The following is a 20163-nucleotide window of genomic DNA, read 5'->3' as shown; positions in this document are numbered from 1 at the left end:
TGTAATCCTGATGATTCACAGACCTGTATCCCTGAGGCAAATAATACATTATATGTTAATTTAAAAAAAAAAAAAAAGAGGGGCACCTGGATGGCTCAGTGAGTTAAGCCTCTGCCTTCAGCTCAGGTCATGATCTCAGGGTCCTGGGATAAAGCCCCGCATCAGGTTCTCTGCTTGCAGGGAGCCTGATTCCCCTTCTCCCTCTCTGCCTGCCTCTCAGCCTACTTGTGATTTCTGTCTGTCAAATAAATAAATAAAATCTTAAAAAAAAAAATGTCCTAGTGCTTAGTAGAGCCTCTCTGAAAAGATATTTCCCTCTCTTGCTCCTTCCAGCTGACTGAAAGTTAAATTGCGAGAAAATGATTCATTTCCATATTCGTCACTCTCTGCAAATGAGTCAAATCCAGATTAAAAAATAAAAGCTGGGATGGAGGGGCACCTGTTTGGTTCAGTAAGTTGAGCATTCAACTCTTGATTTTGGCTCAGGTCCTGATCTCAAGGTTATGGGATTGAGCCCCATCTTGGGTTCTGTGCTCAGCCTGGAGTCTGCTTGAATTCTCTCTCTCTCCCTCTCTCTCTGTTCCTCCCAGCTGCTCGCACCCTCTAAATAAATGAATAAATAAATAAAATCTTTAAAAAAAAAAAAAACTGGGATGGAGGAGAAGTCTCAGCCAGCCCAGGCTAGCATGAGCCTTCCTGCCAAAGAGCAGATGGCCCACATGGTCAGGGGATTGGTTACATACAAAAAGACTGAGAAAATAAGTCAATATATTGAGAATAATGTGAATCATGTTTCTCAGTCCCAGGGAAGAGTGGTACAAACATAGAAGGGGAAAAGTCTTGGATAAAACATCTAAGGTTGGTTGCTGGGGGGAGGGGGGTTGGGAGAGAGGGGTGGGGTTATGGACATTGGGGAGGGTATGTGTTATGGTGAGTTCTGTGAAGTGTGTAAACCTGGCGATTCAGAGACCTGTACCCCTGGGGATAAAAATACATTATATGTTTATTAAAAAAACAAAACAAAACAAACAAAAAAAATCTAAGGTTGAATTGTAATTGGATGTATCAATGTGAATTCCTGCTTGATTCAAGTTTGTCTTAAGAGTAATGGAAAGCCACTGCGGGACTATAGGGTGAAGTACACTGGGATAAGCAGTTCATTGTAAGATGTACATTTAGAGGCACCTGGGTGGCTCAGTTGGTAAAGCTCCGACTCTCGATCCCAGCTCAGGTCTTAACTTGATCTTCTGCTCGGGTCATATATTTAAGCCCCACATTGGGCTCCACGCTGGGCATGGAGCCTACTGAAAAAAATTGCATTTGGAAAATGTTATGATTATTGCAACAAAATATGGAAAACTGACTGAAGAAGGGAAAGAGCAAAATTGCTAAAGTAGTAATGGTTTACCGAAGTGGCTAAAGCAAAAGTTGAACTTGATGGTGGTGATATAGATGGTAAAATGTGGATTGATTGAAGAAGTATTGAAAAGGTAGAAAATGACATGACTTGGTGATGGGGAGATGTATAAGATGATAGCTAAGCTTTTGGTTTGCTAAGCTGAACAAATAGCACCATCCAACGAGGTAGGAATCATTAGAAGAGAATTAGGTTTAACTGACTTTTAAACATAAAGAATTTGCGCTTCCTTTGAGACAACAAAATGTGGAGTTCTGGAAACCAAGGAAAGGGAAGGAGAGAGAGGGGCTCCTGGATGACTCAGTTGGTTAGGTGTCCAACTCTTGACTTCGGCTCAGGTCATAACCTTGGGGTCATGGGATGAAGTCCAGTGTTGGCTTTTGCACTGAGTGGGGAGTCTGTTTGAGATTCTCCCTCTCCCTCAGCCCTTCCTGCACTGTCTCGAAGAGGAAGAAGAAAGAGGAGGAGGAGGAGGAGGAGGAGGAGAAGCAGCAGCAGCAGCAGCAGAAGAAGGAGAAGGAGAAGGAGAAGAATGAAGTTCAACTATGTTGAAGGCTTTAGAGAGTGAGGTAGTAGTATATGGCTGAAAAATATCTATGAGGGAGCTGCTTCAGAGGACTGATAGATGGAAAAGCCAAGGCTGGAGTGGGTTGAGAAGCAAGTAGGCAGAAAGAAAATAGAGGCTCTTCTCCTCCCGCTACAAACAACAACAACAACAAAACGTTGTAGGAAATGTACTTATATTAGCCTAAAAGAAAATGAAATAATTCTAACCAAATCAGAAATATCAAGTGAGTTCAAGCTCCACTTGGAATGAAGCTAATTTCAATTCATATGAGTCATGATACTTAATCTTCTGGGCTCCAAAAGAATGTAACATGCTCTCTAGAAAACACAACATACAATAGTTACTCATTACCACTGCCATTCTGATTGGAAAATAAGAATTCTACCAAAAAAAAAAAATTAGTACAAAAAAGTCACTTGGAGTCCTTTAGCCTTCAAAGGTCATGCCTTCCTCTGTGTTCTACACATAGGATGTGTTGTCCCACAATACTTTTCTCCCATATCCAAAACCTTATGCAAATTTCGGATCACAGTCTGTCAGAGAGTCATATCACACCTTACTTGGAAGACCTTAGCATTTGTGCCTTTAACCTGTAATTTTGCCAACCAGGCCTTGCTCTCAAATTAATAAATATTTTCACAATAGTTTATGAAGCCTCAGCAGGCACAGGCAGTGATTTCTCAATCTTTTATATGTTACTAAGATTTTTTATGTATATTCAAATTAAGTAGAATATTGTAAACTGCTCCAAACTCCATTTCTATCTCCCAGTGCTCAATTTCCCTATTTCCCTATGAGTAATAATAACTAACATTCATTGATTACTATGTACAATTCACTATTCTAGACATTTTCCACCTATCACAAATAATCCCTCCAACAACTCTGTAATATAAATATTTCTACTCCTATTTTACAAATTTAAAAATTGAGGTACAGAAAGGCCAGTGAACAATTATTAAGTGGCAGAGTTGGGATTCACACAAATACAGTAAAAAGAGCCCACGTTCCTAAATTTTTACCAACAGAAAAAAAAAACCCTAATAAGGCCTGGTCCCACCTGGACAAGTTTTACTGACGTACCAGGGTTAAGTAGCATAGTTTAGCAGCAGGATTTCGTAAAACATATTCTAGTCCATTCAATCACATGTTGTCCATTTTCCCTGCCCTCTTCCGCGGTGCTACAAGAACCCGCTGTTTTTCTGACGGCCCAGAGGTGGCGCTGCAGGGACAGGTAAGGGCAGAGGCAGAGTGGATGGGAGGGGCTGTTCCGGAGCGAGGGTACGATCCGTCACCCAGCGGTAGGCGGAACCTAAAGAAGGGCAAAAGAAAGCGAGTGTTCGGTTGTGCGCAGGCGCAAGGCTGGGCACTCCCCCAGGAGTGAGGGCTGCTGGGTCCGATGACGTGGCCTGGCAACGTCCGCTCCAGTGCGCCTCCAGGGAACCCGGCGCCGCTGGAACTGCCCGCGGCCTAGTCCCGACGCGCGTGTGCTTGTGAGCCAGAGCCGGGGACAGCGGCGGCGGCGGCGGTCGGGCCTGCAGGGACACGACGGGGCCGCTGCCATGGGGGAGTGACGCGCCTGCGCCCGCTGTTCCGCGGCAGCGGCGAGACATGAGGAGACCCCGCGGCGGGGGCAGCGGCGGCGGCTCCTGAGCCCCGGAATGGAGGAGAAATACGGCGGGGAGGTGCTAGCCGGCCCCGGCGGCGGCGGCGGCGGCGGCGGTGGCCTTGGGCCCGTGGACGTGCCCAGCGCTCGGTAAGAGACGGACGCGGCTCGCGCCTCTCTCCCGCGCCTGCGCTCGCTGGCTCGCTCACTCGCGCACCCGGACGCGCGCGGGCACCCGCGTCCCTCCCGTCCCGCTGACAGTCCGGAACGCCCTCAGCCCAGCACGCGTCCCACAGGGTCCGTCCCGTCCCAGTGCTGCCCGCGCCTGCGGCTTTCATTGGCTCCCCCGTTGCCCGCTGCAGAATGAACGCTCTGAAGCCCAGGGAGGTTCTGCTTGAGTTTCTGGTTTCCGAGGCATACCGTTAATCTTCCCTCTGCCAGCCAGTTCACGGGAGGGGTTTTTCTGGTCTGTGACAACCCTTTCCGTTGGCTCTTTCTCCCTGAAATAGTAGTTTAGTGACTAGTTAACCTTTCTGAAGTCTCCCTGCGTAAGTTAGGGGAAGGTGTCACCATCTTCAGGCGAAGAAACCAAAGTACAAACGGATGAACTTCGACATTCAGGTTAACCCCGCGCATCAAAAATTCAGCCCGTCATCTAGCTTTCTTTTCCTTGGCTTCTTTTATTTTATTATTAAATGAGAAATGTGTGCTCATTGTTTAAAAAAAAAAACTCAAACGCTACAAAAATTCGTAGAATAAAAAGCGAAAATTCCTCTCTACCGCTGCCTCCCTCGTATGTTCCCACAAACCTCCCAGAGGTAAGTACAGTAACCACTTTCGAGCGTGTCCTTGATCTGTCTAAAGTTCTGAGGTAGTGTCAAAGAGGCATAAAATACTGCCCAACAGTGTTGTTGGAATTTGGTATTCATTGTCTTCATTTTTAATGAGGTTCAGTTTTTTTCGTTCTTCAATACTTTTTTTGAGATTTAAAGTTTGTTTTGATAAATTCTTTGGAACTGTAGAAATAGCATTGCTAATGTAATTTTTTTTTTTTTTTTAGTGAAAAAGAACATTTAAAATGCTGGAACAGAACTTAAGTCAACTGCATTTTTGTAGTTTTAAGTTTAATTTTCTAGTCTCTTATAAATAACAGCATATCAGATACTATTTACTGAGGTATGACAAGTAAATGCAGTAGGCGACTCATCTAGATTTTGGTAGCAGAGGGGGGGGAAATGTTGTAAAGGATAATAATAGGTTTGTTAACAAAAGACTAGGGTAGTAAAGTATAACCATGTTAAATTTTCTGAAGTTGATAACTTTTCTGATTTTATAAGAAAATGTACATATTCTTAGGAAATCAAGTATTTAGAAGTATGATGTAAGTAACTTATTTTTAGTTGAGAAAAAAAAGCCTGTATTTAGAGAGGTAATAAGGCAAATGAGACATTTAACAATGAGGGAATCCAGGTAAAGGGCATACTATTCTTGCCACTTTTCTGTAAACTGGAAATTATGTTTAAACAAATAGTTTAAAGTTACTGTTTATTCAAGAGATTATTGTCTTAGGTAGATGTGGCAAAGAGTCTTTTGCTATCCTGTTGTATAATTTGCTTAGCAGAACTGCCCTTCTATTGTAGTTCATTGCAGAATCAAATTCAACTCAGGAGTGGTGAATTTTTAGTAGATTACAAATTGCAAGAATTTTCCTTTGTGTAGACTAATAATCAAATACTAGTTAAAATCTGCAACAAAAACTAGTTTAAAAATCCTTTAATTCTGGATATTTTTGTGCCTGAATTCACCAAAAAAGAATTGTTTCAAATGTTTCTATCTGGCTTCTATAAGACCTCTTTGCAGGAAAGAGGGTGACAGTCAACATTTGTTGAACACCCGTGTTCGATTTGCTTTGAGTGTAGCATCTCACTTAATACTTAAAACAGTGCTGTAGACTACCTAACACACCCTTGTTTCACAGATCAAGAAATTGAGACATAGAAAAAAGTTTATTTTCCCAACTAGTAAATGAGAGTCTGTTATCCTAAACCCCATTCATTTCACACACTGTGTTTTGTTTGCTGGAGAACCATGAACTCCTGCAGTGGGCAAAGCTAAGAAGCACGTTTAAACCCAAACCGAAATCTCAGTAATTTCAGGTTTAGAGAACCAGAGATTTTTGTACTCTTTCACATAAAAGACCCATGATAACGTTTGATGAAACTAGTTGATGGCAAATAATGATTTATCAGTTGGGTAGGTGGATTGTATCTCCCTGAGTCCCCCAGAGTCAGTGAGTGACTCAAGGGCCACTGCCCCTTTTGAAGAGCATTTCTCTCCTAAACACCCTCCCCCATCTTTCCCTCTTAGTAAATGAAGCTGTTCACTGTTTTCCTGCACAATATGAACTGCAGATATCTACTTACTAGTATGTGGTTATTTAGCCTTATCTAGTGTTTCATCTGTAGCCCAAGAGGAAGACCTCACCAATGAGGCTTTAAAAATCAGAGTCCAGAGGTTCCTGGGTGGCTTAGTCCGTTAAGCAAGTCTGCCTTCAGCTAGGTCCTGTTCTCAGGGTCTTGGGATTGAGCCCCGAATCAGGCTCCCTTCCCAGCGGAGAGCCTGCTTCTCCCTCTCCCACTGTTGCTCCCTGTGCTTGTCCTTTCTCTCTCTCTTTCTGTTTCTCTCTCTCAAATAAGTAAAATCTTTTTTAAAAAAATTAATGTTTTAGGGGCGCCTGGGTGGCTCAGTGGGTTAAAGCCTCTGCCTTCGGCTCAGGTCATGATCCCAGGGTCCTGGGATCCTAGCCCCACATGGGGCTCTCTGCTCAGCAGGGAACCTACTTCCTCCTCTCTCTCTGCCTGCCTCTGCCTACTTGTGATCTGTCTGTCAAATAAATAAGTAAAATCTTTTTTAAAAATTTATGTTTTAGGGGCGCCTGGGTGGCTCAGTGGGTTAAGCCTCTGCATTCGGCTCAGGTCATGGTCTCAGGGTCCTGGGATCGAGCCCCGCATCGGGCTCTCTGCTCATCAGGGATCCTGCTTCCCCCCTTTCTCTACCTGCCTCTCTGCCTACTTGTGATCTCTCTCTCAAGTAAATAAATAAAATCTTAAAAAAAAAATTTATGTTTTATAAATAAATAAAAAATAAAAATCAGAGTCCAACTTTTAACTAAATGTTAAAATAATTTTCCTGATTTAATAATGGTAGCAAAAATCTGGAACATATATTACACGAAAAGCCATATAACTATCAACATATGTATATGATTGTAAATATGTTAACATATGAAATATGCATATTTCATACCTGAAGATGCAAAGGAAAAGGTTTGAAAGGATGACCACTTGGTCACCTATGAGGAGAAAATTAGGAATGATTTTATCTAAAACTTTAATAACAAGCAGCTACTCAGAAATTACTTTTATAATCTTTATATTTTAAAAATTAAAAAAGGAATAAAGAAAATTGGCGTCAGATCATAATGGTAATGTTATCAAGAAGTATTTTACTTAGGGGCACCTGGGTGGCACAGTCAGTTGAGCTCCCAGCTCTTGGTTTCAGATCAGGTAGTGATCTCAGGGTCATGAGATCGCTCAGCATTTCGGGCTCCAGGTTCAGTGTGGTGTCTGAGAGTCTCTCTCCCTCTGCCGCTCCCACTCATGCTCTTTCTCTCTAAAGTAAATAAATCTTTTTTTTTTAAGTATTTTATTCAAATTAATGTTCCTTATTACTAAATAAGGAACATTATTACAAAATAATGTTCCTTATTACTAAATCTTGCCAAATTTTTAAAGTTTAATTAATACTTCAAACGGAAATTACTTAGAAATTGGGCACCTGGGTGGCTCAGTCAGTTAAGTGTCTGCCTTTGGCTCTGGTCATGATCCCAGGTGGGATCGAACCCCCACTCCCCTCCCATCATGTTCCCGCCTCAGCAGGGAGCCTGCTTCTGCTTGTGCACTTGCACCCAGGCTCTCTCTCTGTCAAATAAATAAATAAAATCTTTTTTTAAAAAAAAGAATTTCACATGTTGTCCTATCTTTTTAAAACAAGTATATTAAATATAATTTACCTTTTCCTTGATGATCTCTGGTCATTCTGACCATCATCTGGTTAACTGACCTTAAATACAGTCATTCATTCAAAGGCTTGTTCCTAGTACTAGTATTTTGCATGTGCTGCTCTCTGCTCCGCTTTCTTGTTTTGTAATTCCTGCTTAGTCTTTATTTTTATAAGTATGCTCCGCATCCAGCATGGAGCCCAATGCGTGACTTGAACTCATGACCCTGAGGTTGAGACCTGAGCTGAGATCAGGTGTCAGATGCTTAACCAACTGGGCCACCCAGGTACTCCAAATTCCTACATAATCTTTAATAAACACTGAGACCTCCCAAACTCTAAAGATGGACCTTTGCTTACCAAGTTTGAGTTAGTTGCTTCCCGTATTCTTTTAAAACTGTATTACATATTAGGTCACATAAATACTTGTTTGGTTGCCTGTCTTCCTTAGGCCTCAGACTCCTTGCGGACTGGGTCTGTATTACACATTAAGTGTCGCAGGTAGCTCCTAAAAATATGTTTAGTTGTAAGTAACCTAATGAAGAGAACTTTAAACAAATAAGGAGATACTCTCACAGAAAAGAAACCAAATGTTGTAGGTATTTGGTCAGCACCTAAGTGATACCATCTAGGACCCAGATTCCTTGTCTTTACTCTGCCATCTTAAACGTATTGGCTTTCATATTCAGGCTTGTTATAAGATGGATAAGTCTTTTAGATAATGTTAACATTTTGATAACATTTTTTAGATAAAGGTCCTCCCTTGAAGGCAGAAAGAAGACAAGTATTTCCAACTGCATCTTCTCTTTTGATCAGGAAGAGGGAAGGCTATGCTTGAAGCCACCGTGTCAGTCTTCCCTTAGGTCTCATTGGCCATGTATAGCATCTGGCATATAGTAAGTGTGCAAAGAGTATTTGAAGAATGGCTGTATAGCCCCATGGAGAATATACAAGGCTCTTTGCTGACATTGAGAATTCCCAGACTGCTGTGATTTTTTAATGTACTTCTGTTTTTCCTGGTCTTTGTTTTTTCCCTCCCTATCTTGACATTATTGTTCTTCGTGCACTTGCTTCTATCCTGCTGCCTTATTATTACACCTAATTAAAAGCTTAAGGAGTAGAGCCCCTGCGGTTTTGAGTGTTGCTATTTGATTTCATTCTTTTCTTTCATTCTGAGTCTGTAGCTCAGTTGCTGATAGTTCAGATTGCCAGAAGCTTGATTGCCACTTAATGTACTGTATTATTGCATTATGTATGTTACTGTATGAGATATCACCATATCACGAAGTATAGTTGTAGAATTAACATTCTTTTTTTTTTTTTAAACATTTGCTGAGCACATATAATGCTGGTCCCTGTGTTAGGAACTAATAAACAACAGATTTCTAGCTCAACTTTTATTTTCATTGGCCAATTTTGAATTGCTACACTGACCAGAATATTTAATTAGTATTAATATAGTTAATATACTCAGTGTACCGAAGTCTGTAGGACTTTTTTCTCTAGCTTAAATGGTCCAAAATATAAATAAATCTTAGGTTTTAATATGCTTTTTGTCTTCCATATTTAAAGATGATTTTACTGTTAGCGTGGGCCACCATGAATGTATAATTGAGAACAGTTTAGAATATAGAAACCCTCAAAGCCTTTGGATGAACTTTAATTTTCTGTGTGACGTATTACATAATCTTAGGGTTGTTGAGAACTAGCCCCATGTCAGGCTCCATGCTCAGTAGGGAGCCTGCTTATGATTCTCTCTGTCTCTCTCTCTGCCCCTACCCTGGCCTATGTGTTCTCTCTCTCTCAAAAAAAAAAAAAAGCATACTTGGGCACCTGGCTGGCTTAGTCTGTAAAGCATGTGACTCTTGATCTCCAGATGGTAATTTCAAGCCCCACCTTGGGCATGGAGCCTACTTAAAAAAAAAAAAAAGCATACTTAAGAGCCATGGACTGGACTCTAGCTAACTCTGTGGGCTTTAATTTCCTAATCTATAACATCAAAAGCAATGAGCTAGAAAATCCCTAAGGTGTTCTTAGCTCTTAAATGTTAGCGTTCAGTTTTTTCTTGCATATGTACATTTACTATCACACCTGGACAGTTGCTAGAGACTTGGTAGATTTCCCTTGTTTTACTGTGTTTTTAGCCAGTCTGCAGAGAGTCCAAAAACAAAATACACTTGATTTTTTGTTGCTGTTATAGCCGTAACTTTAAATTTATTATTTTTTGCAATACTCCTTTTTTCATTGAGATAAAATTTACCTATAATAAAATGCATAGATTTTAAAGGTACAAGTTTGCATTTTTCACAAATGTGTATACCTGTGTAACTTTCAACATAATCAAGCTATAGAACAATTTTTTTTTAAGATTTATATATTTAGAGAGAGCGAGCATGCTCAGGGGGTGGGGCATGGAGGGAGAGAAAGAATCTTGAGCTGACTGCCCGCTGAGCACGGAGCCTGACGCCTAACATAGGCTTGATCCCATGACCCTAATATCATGACCCCAGCCAAAATTGAGTCGGGCACTTAAACAACTGACCCACTCAGGTGCCCTAAGCTATAAAACAGTTTTGTCATCCCAGAAAATATGCTTGATCTTTGAAACATATTTTAATGTTCAACAAATGAGTTAAATAGGAATTTCTTTAAGGTGCTTTAGGATGTGACGTACACATTATTCCACAATAACATTTTTATTAGCTTTTGGGTGATTAATTATCACATAGTTAAAATCCCCAGACTACACTATAAAACGCCCCCCCAGATGGTGTTCATAATAAGAAAAAGCACTTTGGTCAAATCTTTTTTTTAATTTACTATGATATTATCTGGACTAAAACAGAAAATGAGCCATCTTGGATGGTAAAGATACTGAGATTCATTCTTTGAAGAACTGAAATTTATTTTAATAATTGCATCAAAATCTTCCTAAAATATATTTTTTGTGCCTTCTTAATCAAATTACTGTATGTTTAATATAGTTTAGCTCCTGTTAATTCAGTGCCATCTTACTGGGTTATACATACTCATCAGTTTTTATATTATACCTTGATATCCCCATTGTATGCCAAATTATTTTAACTTTGTTTGAACGACTTCGGTTTCTTTTAAACTTCTGGGTTTGCTTTTTGTTTTTTTTCTCCCATTGATAGAGACTTCTTACCCCTGTCAGTATGCCAGACGTGGACATCCCTCACACATCGTGTTTTGTTTTGTTTTGTTTTCCCTTACACCTCCTTTTTAATATAGTAACACCTGTTTGATGTAAACTTAAGAAGTCATGTACTTGAGTGGCTTGCACAAGATGTCCTATTAGGGTAAGGGAAAAAATACTAAGAATTTCACCATTTTTTATCTCATTCTTTTTAATTTCTAATTTGTGTATGTTTTATAATGTATATAACATCAGTACAGTAATACACTTTTACAACATACAGATAAGTAGTGGGTTTCAAGTGCAAATTTTTTTTTTTTTTACTGCTAGAGAGTATATGATCAAAGACTACTACTACTACTAGCCTAGAAGACTGAAGTAATTTCTTCCCTAATTTCAGTTTCTTTTTCAGGAGCTCTTTTTTTCTTCCTTTTTATGGCAGCCTAATTTTTTCATGCATTCAGTATTATGTCTGAGAGAATGTTATTTATAGTTCTTTTTGTTTTCTGCTACTGTTACCTGTGATCCCTTTATCTTTTAGGTTTGTTGTTGATTTTGATTGGTCCCTCCTAAGCTTATCTTAAAAGAGGCTTAAAAGGGGCTTAAAAGATTGATTATCCATATTTGCCATTCATATTTGAGGGAGCCCTAAAAAGCTAATTAGAACACCTGTGTGGGGCTTGTCCCTAGTGGATTCCTAAGAGGGTTCTGCTGAGAGATTGCAGCCTGGCTGTTAGGATGTTAGAGGTAAAAGACGAAAAAGAGGTAGGGTGGAGTTAAGAAGGAAAGTTCCTTTTAATTTACATGATTTTATTCTAGCACCTCACCCCTCATCTCTGCTTTGCCTTATGTCTAGACCTCTCCAGAGACTAAGCCTCATGTGTCCTGTCATGATTGAGGAGAGCTAGTTGCCTGGCTGTGATGGGTAGGAATGTGGGGATCCAGCTACCTGAAGGACTTGTTGATGCTGCTTCTCTTTTCAGCTCCCCAGGCCTTTCTGAGGTGCTTCAGATTCCTGAGCTTTTACAAGGCTCTGTAGGGCAGGTTGCGTTGCTTAACTTTTCAACCATGACTCTCACTGCACTCACATAGCAAAGCAGAAGAGGGGCAAACCTAAGGCATTTACCTTTCCTCTGTTACTTCTTACATTGTGCTCTTCTAGTTTGATCGCAGATAGAGTTTGGTATCTCTTTTTATTCTCTTTGTTTTAAGTAACTGTTACGTGTTTGGTTTTTTTTTTTAAGGTTTTTTTTTTAATTTATCTATTTGACAGACGGAGATCACAAGTAGGCAGAGAGGCAAGCAGAGAGAGAGGAAGGGACAGGCTCCCCACTGAGCAGAGAGCTCGATGCGGGGCTTGATCCCAGGACCCCGGAATCATGACCCGAACTGAAGGCAGAGGCTTTAACCCACTGAGCCACCCAGGTGCCCCACTGTTAAGTTTTTAAAAGCAGATTACAAAGTAATCTGGACAACTCAATTAGCCAAGAACATATTTATTTTTAGTTTGGCCCCTTTTTTTGTTTTTTTAGCAGATTGTATCTATTAAAAAAGAATCTGGAAGTGTCTGTGCCAAGATATTAATAGTTGTTATGTGGATGGGGAGTTGTTTGGTTTTTTAGTTTGTTTCATTTATTTTAATGAGTATCTGTGGTTTTTATAATGATCCCTAGTGTATAATAAGAAAAAAAATTACAGAGTTCCTTGTGATTTTAATGATACTGAAACTTGTTTCTGTTTTTACTTTTCAGATTAACAAAATATATTGTGTTACTATGTTTCACTAAATTTTTGAAGGCTGTGGGACTTTTTGAATCATATGATCTCCTAAAAGCAGTTCACATTGTTCAGTTCATTTTTATATTAAAACTTGGGTGAGTGTCTGTAGTTCTTTTTCCCTTAATGTTTTATTTATTTGAAACTCTTGTTTTAACTGATTATCTCTAGGAAATTTTAGATAAAATATTTTGTTCTATTTATTCCCCCTTACACATTTATGATTAAGTTTTCAAAAAAATAAAATACCTAAGGTTAGAGGTACAAAGAGAATGACTCTTTTTTTTTTGAAGACTGTTATACTATAATAGCTTCCCAAAACTTGACTTGTGCTATAGTTTGTGTTAAAGAGGTTTTTGCACGTTTCTTTCAATGTTCAGCTTAATAGAGGATTGCTGAATTTTCATGTCTGTTTCAGCATTCAATCTATGCAGGATCTCACATCAGTTAGCCTCTGAAGAGCTCCACTGTACACCCCTGAGAGAATAAGAGTGAAAAGGGCAGATAATTTCTTAGTATTTTCATAAAAGTGGTTTTGACCCCACAGGCTTCCGAAGAGTCTCCAGACCCTAGGGATTCCCAGACCATACCACTGGTGTAGGTCAGCCTTCCAGCAGGCATAGAATGTAACCTGAGACTTGTTCTGGCACAGATGTTCCTTATTTTCTAAGTTTAACTATGCTGGGCTTTGTTCACAATATGCTCCCTTCACAGTACAGAGTCCTCATATAAAATAAATTTTACATTATTCTGCACACAGTAAGAAATTCTTTCTGAATAAAGTTTCTTTGGACCTTGAGCTTGATAGTGACCACTCTCTGTAAATAAAAATCCATTAAGACTACAGGAAGTTAATTTTAGTAATTATGGAAAGTGATTCTTGACTAGGAAATTTTAAGTAAGCAGTTGTATGCATTTTTATATAACCATTTTGGGAATTTGAAAGGTGAGGGCATTCTTCATTTCTGTTATTTCTAGACTGTTACTAAGTTTTGGAGAAGATTTTTGTTTTGTTTTGTTTTGTTTTTTCGTATTTCAAAGTATGAAAAAATGTTGAGACTCCTTTCTTTTGTGGCTGGTGAACTGATTCTGAAGGCAATTACAAAATAAGAGTTCCCCAGATATTGCAGTGGAAGCCTTAGTAGAATAAAAATTGTTCTCCAGTATAATTTTTTTAGAGGTAACATACCTTTCAAGTTGTAGTATGTTTGTTTAAAGTGAGAATCTTTACTTAACATCATATTTTATATATGAGATAAATATTAATACATTAATGTTTCCTTATTCACAGGACTGCATTTTTTATGGTTTTGTTTCAAAAGCCATTTTCTTCTGGAAAAAGTATTACCAAACACCAGGTGAGTTTTTGCCACAGTCCTTTTTTCCTAGCACCTTCCAGGTGCTAGGAAAGGTGCTAGCCAGGGAAATGCTCTTTCGTTGATCAGATTACTTAAATGATTTAAGTACACAGCAGAACATTTCCAGAGTTAAGTTGCTCTTGACTTGCCTTTTAGTATCAAGTCTTCAAGAGTAAACTGTAAAGTATTAAGATAACAGAATGTTTAAAAATGGAGAAGAGAGTAGAAAAATTTTAAGGTATAAAGTAATTTTTTTTTTAATGCAAGACTCTATTCTAAAGATTTCTAAATGAGACATGGAGACATGGCCCAAAGCCTAGGACATATGTCATTAGGAGGCAGATAAACCATAGAGGTTAAGAATGAAGCCTCTGGAGTCAGCCAGATTTCATGTTGTGTTTGTCCTCCTTACGAACTCTTACTTGGAACAAGTTTCTTAATTTTTCTCTACCTCAATTTTCTTACCTGTAAAATGGAGTTAATAATACCTTTTAATGGAACTGTGAGGAATAAATGAATTAATACATATAAAGTTCTTGAAATAGTTCCTGGCATATAGTCAGCAAATAATATGTATTAGGTGTCACCCTTATCATCATCATTATGTTCTTTAGGCACCTGAGGTTCAGGATGCATACCAGAAATCTCCTGCATTCTGTATTGTCATCTCATATTATTACCTCTTTGAACAGTAGTTAGACCCTACTACATGTTTACTTTGTGCAACAACTTAGAGTTCTGTGCCATGACTTTTTATTGGAATGACAAATTTATGTACCTCTGTTTTAGAGACCATGCATGTTTTGAAAAACAGGATTAATATTTTACTGCCCATCATAACTTTTTTCCCTCTTTTCAAGTAATTCAAGCTCCGAATATCTGGTGGAAAAGAATTTAAAGACTAAAAATTACGTGTTCTAGCAAACTAGTGAGAAACTAATGAAAAAAACCCACAAATTTGTGTTTTATAGAAAAAGATCTCAAGATCTAATAACAGACAAGAACATAGAAAATGGAAAACACAATACTGTCTTACAAATCTAGATTTAGTTAAGGGACCTTAACATTTTCTGTTTCAGTTCAAAATATGTGACTATTTTTAAAAATGTAATTATTGGGGTACCTGGGTGGCTTAGTTGTTTACCATCTGCCTTCAGCTCAGGTCATGATCCTGGGGTCCTGGGATCAAGCCCCTCATTGGGCTACCTGCTCAGCGGGAAGCCTGCTTCTCCCTCTTCCATTCCCCCTGTTTGTGTTCCCTCTCTTCCTCTGTCTCTCTCTGTCAAATAAATAAAAATATTCATTAAAAAAATTAAAAAATAAAAATAAAAATGTAATTATTTAGCCTTTCAAATATTTAAGTGCTATCATTATTTTCTTTCCTTGTATATTTTATTTAAGATTTCGAGATACTAGCAAAACATATATGACTAAAATTTTTAACTTTTTGTTTCCATTCATAGTGGATCAAAATATTTAAACATGCAGTTGCTGGGTGTATCATTTCACTCTTGTGGTTTTTTGGCCTCACTCTTTGTGGACCACTAAGGTAAATTTAAAAAATGCATATTTTGAATGTTTATTTGTATTTCTTAATTTTGAATATTAGTTTTATTCCATTATATTTTATGTCAGGTATTTTTGTTGTTATATACAAATGCTTCTCTTACTCCTATAGCATTGGTTACAACTCAATATTTATACATGGGGGGGTGCTGACAGAACCTGTTTAATATGTGCACTGTCTTTTGGTGAACACTGTAAATGTATTGTTCATGTTCTGTTATGATATTATACTAGTTAAGAGTCCAAACAGTTTCAGAAAATTTTTAACATAGGTGATATTTTATCATCCATTGGTGATCCCTTTTAGCAACTGATTTTAGAAACTTAAAGGTCTGAAATGGTAAATGAAATCAATCAGTAGGAAAATCTTTGGGGCACCTGGGTGGCTCAGTCAGTTATGTGTCTGCCAGGTCCTGGGATCAAGCCCCAAGTCAGGCTCTCTGCTTACTTGGGAGCCTGCTTCTCCAACTCCCTCTGCCTGCTGCTCTGCCTGCTTGTGCATATGCTTTCTCTAAAATAAATAAATAAAATCTTTAAAAAATCTTGGGACGCCTGGGTGGCTCAGTTGGTTAAGTGTCTTCCTTCAGCTTGGGTCATGATCTCAGGGTCCTGAGATCAAGTCCCACATTGGGCTACTGGCTCAGCAGGTAGTCTGCTTCTCACTCTACCCTTCCCCCTTGCTTGTGATCTCACTCTCTCTTTCTCTTTCTCTCTCTCTCAAATAAATAAAATCTTTTCTTAAAAAATTTCTTTTCCATTAAATTATATTTTGTTCTATATGTTATTAAATCGCTGTCCTTGTGTGTTACGTAGGGAAGAAAGGCAGAATATTGTTAAATTCTTATTTGACTCCTTATTTATACTTATATTTCCTGCTTACAACCCGTCACTACCACCAGCTCCTCTGCCAACACTGCCCCTCTCGTTCTTTTATGAAAACCATCAGGGGCCACTGGGTTTTCGGCTCAAGCCATGATCTCAGGCTCCTGAGATCAAGCACTGCACTGGGCTCTTTGCTTAACATGGAGTCTGCTTGTCCCTCTCCCTCTGTTCCTTCCCCTGCTTTTGCACTCTCTCTTAAATAAATTAATTAAATTTAACTTAATAAACAAAAGCAGCCATCATGCCGGGGTCCCTAGGTGGCTCAGTCAGTTAAGTGTCCAACTCTTGATTTTGGCTTAGGTCATGAGATTGAGCCCTTATCAGGCTCTGTGCTGAGTTTGGAGCCTGCTTGGGATTGTCTCTCTGTCCTTCTCCCTCTACTCGCCATCCCTATTTGCAAGAGTGTGTACATGCTCTCTCTCTAAAAAAGGAATTGCGTGATTTTTTTTTTTTCTTTTTAAGGGAGGGGCAAAGGGAGAGAGAGAATCTTAAGCAGGCCCGCCACCCAGCGGGGAGCGCTACACTGGGCTCCATCTCACAACCCAGAGACCATGACCTGAGCCAAAATCAAGAGTTGGACACCTAACCAACTGAGCCACCCAGATGCCCCATGCAATTTCTTCATTAGAAAGACTCCTTCAGGTGCCTGGGTGGCTCAGTCCTTAAGTGTCTGCCTTCAGCTCAGGTCATGATCCCGGGGTCCTGAGATCAAGCCCTGTATCGGGTTCCCTGCTCTGCAGGAAGCCTGCTTCTCTCTCTCTCCAGCTCCCCCTGTTTGTGTTCCCTCTCTCACTGTTTCCATCAAATAAAGAAATAAAATCTTTTTTTTTTTTTTAATAAAATCTTTAAAAAAAAAAAAAAGGATTCCTGTGTTCCATAGCTTGTCTTATTTTAGGTTGGTATTACTCCACTGATACATTTATTTTCTTAAATTTTATTTCAGTTACTAATAGAATTAAAGTTAGCACTGCTGTGTTCTGTGTTACAGATTTTCTAGTAAAGAGGAAAAATGATAGTTTTTCAAAAGAGCAGCTAAAAGATCTTAATATTTAGATCCTGTAAGCCCTGTTCTGGCTGGTGATAATGTTTTTCAGTTTTGGGGGTTTGTTTTTTTTTAAAGATTTTATTTATTTATTTGTCACAGAGAGAGAGAGAGAGAGAGAGAGAGAGAGAAAACACAAGGAGGTGAAGTGGCAGGCAGAGGGAGAAGCAGTCTCCCCACTGAGCAGGGAGCCCGATGTGGGACTCTATCCCAGGACCCTGGGATCATGACCAGAGCCAAAGGCAGATCCTTAACAACTGAGCTACCCAGGCAACCAGGTTTCTTTTTTAATATTTCATATATATAGAAGAGTAAATATGAATAAGAATATTTAAATAATAATAAAGTGGGGGCAACTGGGTGGCTCAACCAGTTAAACATCTAACTCTGTTTTGGGGCTGATCATGATCTCATGGTAGTGGGATTGAGCCCCACATTGGGCTCCCTCTGTCCCTCCCTATTCCTCTCTAAAAGAAAACAAAAACAAAAAAAGTCAGGATGTCTTCTTGAGTTTCCCTCTGTCCCTCCCCGCAGCTCTCTTTTTGGTCACTCCTCTCTCTCTCTCTCTTTCAGATAAATAAATAAATCTTCAAAAAATAATAAAGTGAACCTTCATGTATCTAGCACCCAGCCCTCAAAATAAAACCTTACCAATACGTTCGAAACCCTGTGTGCCACTCCTGTGTCCCCATCTCCCCCTACCCTTGGGTGCAATCAGCATCTTAAGTTTTGTTTTTCTTTTTTTTTTTTTAAGATTTTATTTATTTGACAGAGAGAGGGACAACCAGAGAGGGAACACAAGCAGGGGAGAGTGGGAGAGGGAGAAGCAGGCTCCCTGCTGAGCAGAAAACCCGACTCTTTGGAGCTTGATCCCAGGACCCCAGCATCATGACCTGAGCTGAAGGCAGACGCTTAATGACTGAGCCCCCCAGGCACCCCTTAAGTTCTGCTTTTCATTTTCTTAGTTTTCTATATAGTTTTTTCACATATGTTTCTTTTTTCACGTGTCTTTTTTTATGTTTAACTTTGCAAGTTGTTTACTTTGTTTGAGTAGAATTACATTGCATGCATGTTCTACAGCATACTTTGCCTATTTATTTATTTATTTTTAAGATTTTATTTTTTATTTGACAGAGAGAGAGATCACAAGTAGGCAGAGAGGCAGGCAGAGAAAGAGGGGGATCACAAGAGGCAGAGAGGCCGAGCAGAGAGCCCAATGCGGGGCTCGATCCCAGGACCCTGAGATCATGACCTGAGCTGAAGGCAGAGGCTTAGCCCACTGAGCCACCCAGGTGCCCCTACTTTTTCCTTTAATGTTATATTTGAGACTTGCCCATATTGATGCATATGATGTATATATATATAGTTCATTCATTTGATGGCAGTTTTTTGAAATACGATTCATATACTGTAACATTCATTCTTTTTATTTTAGTCCATTTGGGCTGTTATAACAGAAATACTGTGTCGACTGGGTGGCACCTTTTTTTTCTTTTTTAAGATTTATTTATTTATTTTATAAGGAGCATGCATGAGTGGGGTGAGGAACAGAGGGGGAGAGAGAAGCAGACTCTCCACTGAGTGCAGAGCCTGATGTGAGGCTCGATCATGATCTGAGATGAAATCAGGAATTGGAAGCTTAACCAACTGAGCAACCGGGTGCCCCATAGACTGGGTGGCTTTTAAACAACATAGATTTATTTCTTAGTTCTGGAGACTGGAAAGTCTAATATCAAGGTGAGGCAGATTGTCCGGTGAGGGACTACTTCCTGGTTCATAGACAGCTATCTTTTCTCAGTAACCTCACATGGCAGAACAGGCAAAGAGAATACTCTTATGGTCTTTTTGATGAGGACTCTAATCTCATTCATGAGGGAGGGTTCCACCCTCGTGACCTATGTACCCCAAAGGTCCCACTGCCAAACACCGTGACAATAGAGGTTGGGTTTAACATGAATTTAAGGGGGACTCAAATCTGCAGTCTATACCACATTTGAAGTGTACAATTCAGGGGCGCCTGGGTGGCTCAGTGGGTTAAGCATCTGCCTTCAGCTCAGGTCATGATCCCAGGTCCTGGGATTGAGCCCCTCATCAAGCTCCTTGCTCAGCAGGGAGCCTGCTGCACCCCCTGCTTGTGCTCACTTACTGTCTCTCTCTGTCAAATAAATAAATCTTAAAAAAAAAAATTCTCTTAATAAAAAAATAAGGCGTACAATTCTGCATTTCTTAATATATTCATAGAATTTTATTCATTTTTATTGTTGTATAATAGTCCGTTGAATGGGCATATTCCTTATTATTTATTCTCTTACCAGTGACATTTAGGTTGGGGCTACTGTGGACAAAGCTGATAGGAGCAACCTTCTAAGTGTTTCCTGGTACACATACACAAGAAATTGATGTGATATAATATTATAAGTTATACCATTTCATCTTTTTTTCCTCCATTTTTTTTTTATTAAATTAAGTAGGCTCTACACCCAACATGGTACTTGAACTGACCACCAAGATCAGGAGTGAGGTGCGCTACCAACTGAACTAGCCAGGTTACCCTAGTTTCAGCCTTTCTGGGATAGATAAGGCCAGAAGATAGATTATTCCAAAGCAATTGTCCCTATTTATTTTTCTCAGTGTTTTGTGAAATCAAGGAGAAATATTTATTTTCTCTTACTGCAGTTGAATTCATGCTTCTCGCTGAAGATCAGGTACATTTTGTGAATGATAATGTTGTA

The 20163-nt window shown here is 39.4% G+C and overlaps 1 protein-coding gene across 1 annotated transcript in view; it reads left to right on the top strand.

Annotated features, from left to right (window-relative positions):
* The first annotated feature begins 3361 nt into the window (after positions 1-3361).
* SLC30A5 (solute carrier family 30 member 5) overlaps positions 3362-20163 on the top strand; it is a 37184-nt gene continuing 20382 nt past the window's right edge. The window contains exons 1-4 of the mRNA XM_080803642.1: positions 3362-3741; positions 12559-12681; positions 13875-13941; positions 15405-15490. Coding sequence (XP_080659768.1) covers positions 3647-3741; positions 12559-12681; positions 13875-13941; positions 15405-15490 — 371 coding nt within the window. The 5' untranslated portion in view covers positions 3362-3646. The remainder of the gene's footprint in view (positions 3742-12558; positions 12682-13874; positions 13942-15404; positions 15491-20163) is intronic.

Source organism: Martes martes (genome assembly GCF_963455335.1).
Source record: "Martes martes genome assembly, chromosome: 5".
NCBI lineage: Eukaryota > Metazoa > Chordata > Mammalia > Carnivora > Mustelidae > Martes > Martes martes.
The sequence above is the reverse complement of the archived record's forward strand: the minus strand, read 5'-3'. Positions and strand labels throughout refer to the sequence as shown.